This window comes from Volvox carteri, assembly GCF_000143455.1.
Source record: "Volvox carteri f. nagariensis unplaced genomic scaffold VOLCAscaffold_408, whole genome shotgun sequence".
In the NCBI taxonomy this organism is placed as follows: Eukaryota; Viridiplantae; Chlorophyta; class Chlorophyceae; order Chlamydomonadales; family Volvocaceae; genus Volvox; species Volvox carteri.
Window position 1 is genome coordinate 8409 of NW_003307937.1, and position 1062 is coordinate 9470.

At 54.3% G+C, this 1062-nt stretch overlaps 1 protein-coding gene across 1 annotated transcript in view; it reads right to left on the reverse strand.

Moving 5' to 3' along the window:
* Positions 1–795, reverse strand: part of VOLCADRAFT_101146 (uncharacterized protein) — a gene marked incomplete at both ends in the record, with an annotated part of 5238 nt that extends 4443 nt beyond the window's left edge. Inside the window, 3 exons of the mRNA XM_002959599.1 lie at positions 36–74; positions 220–494; positions 672–795. Of these exons, the coding sequence (XP_002959645.1) occupies positions 36–74; positions 220–494; positions 672–795 (438 nt within the window). The remainder of the gene's footprint in view (positions 1–35; positions 75–219; positions 495–671) is intronic.
* Between the last annotated feature and the right edge of the window lie 267 nt (positions 796–1062).

Sequence of the window (1062 nt, forward strand, 5' to 3'; positions counted from 1 at the left end):
ATGGAGGGACACGAGCCGCCCAGCGTCATGCACACCACAGCGCCGTCCGCAGTCGTCAGGTCAAGATTCAGGCCCTGAGGAGGGAGCGACGGAAGGGACGACCAGGAGAACATTAGCATTCCCAACTCCCAAGCATCAGGTTTATGTTTCAGGGAGGCAAGCAAGGAACGCATTGTTGTGCTTGTGTTCAACAAAAAGGTCTTCAGGTGTTACTCTCACCGTAAGCTTGATTACTGCCTTTGTATCGTTGGTGGCGTAGGGGTCGAATGTGGGTGCCAGGGCCGGTTTTCCATTGACCGTGAACCCCGTCACGGCGCCTTTGCACTGCTTGTTCACGTCCAGCTCGATCTTGTAAAAGTCAATCTTGGGGTCACAGCAGTCCGAACCCGGCTTGGCGCAGTCCACCACGCGGGCAGTCATGCACACGCGGTTGCCGCTGACGGTGTAGACCGGGTCGAGGCGGAAGCGGGACTGCTGCGGGTCGCGGTTGCAGCCTGTGCACAGCAACAGCAGCAGCAACATGAATCGAGCGACTAAACACGTCGTTTGTGTGGACTTCAACGCATGAAGTACATACATGCCCAGCCCCATGTATGGAGCCCAGCGTTCCTTTTCAATGCCTTGGAAACGCAAAATCCATGATTTTATCCAAGCGGGGCGATGCGACCTACCGTAAGGCGGAAATGTCTCGAGGTAAGCCTGGAGAAGACTGCGCTCGGCGCTGGCAGTCGTACGTAGGCATCCCACGATAACCATCAGCCAGCAGGATAGGAGCAAAGCCAATCGCTCCGTCATCCTTACAGGAACCTGTGGCTATAGTACAGGGCATGGAGCAAGCGGGACGCCGTTGAGACCGGTGGGCACTGAGGCCGTGTGCATGAGCGTGCACGCTGCCATTCTGGAAAAGAGCGCAATACATAATATCAATTCTGTTAGGATGAAGGGTGCTAGCGTCTATTGTTGGCATGACAAGCTAAACATAAAACCAAATGTCTATCGGTGCGCCCAAGATGAACAGCTCAACTTTAGCTTACCAGGGGATTAGAAATGTTTGATAAGACA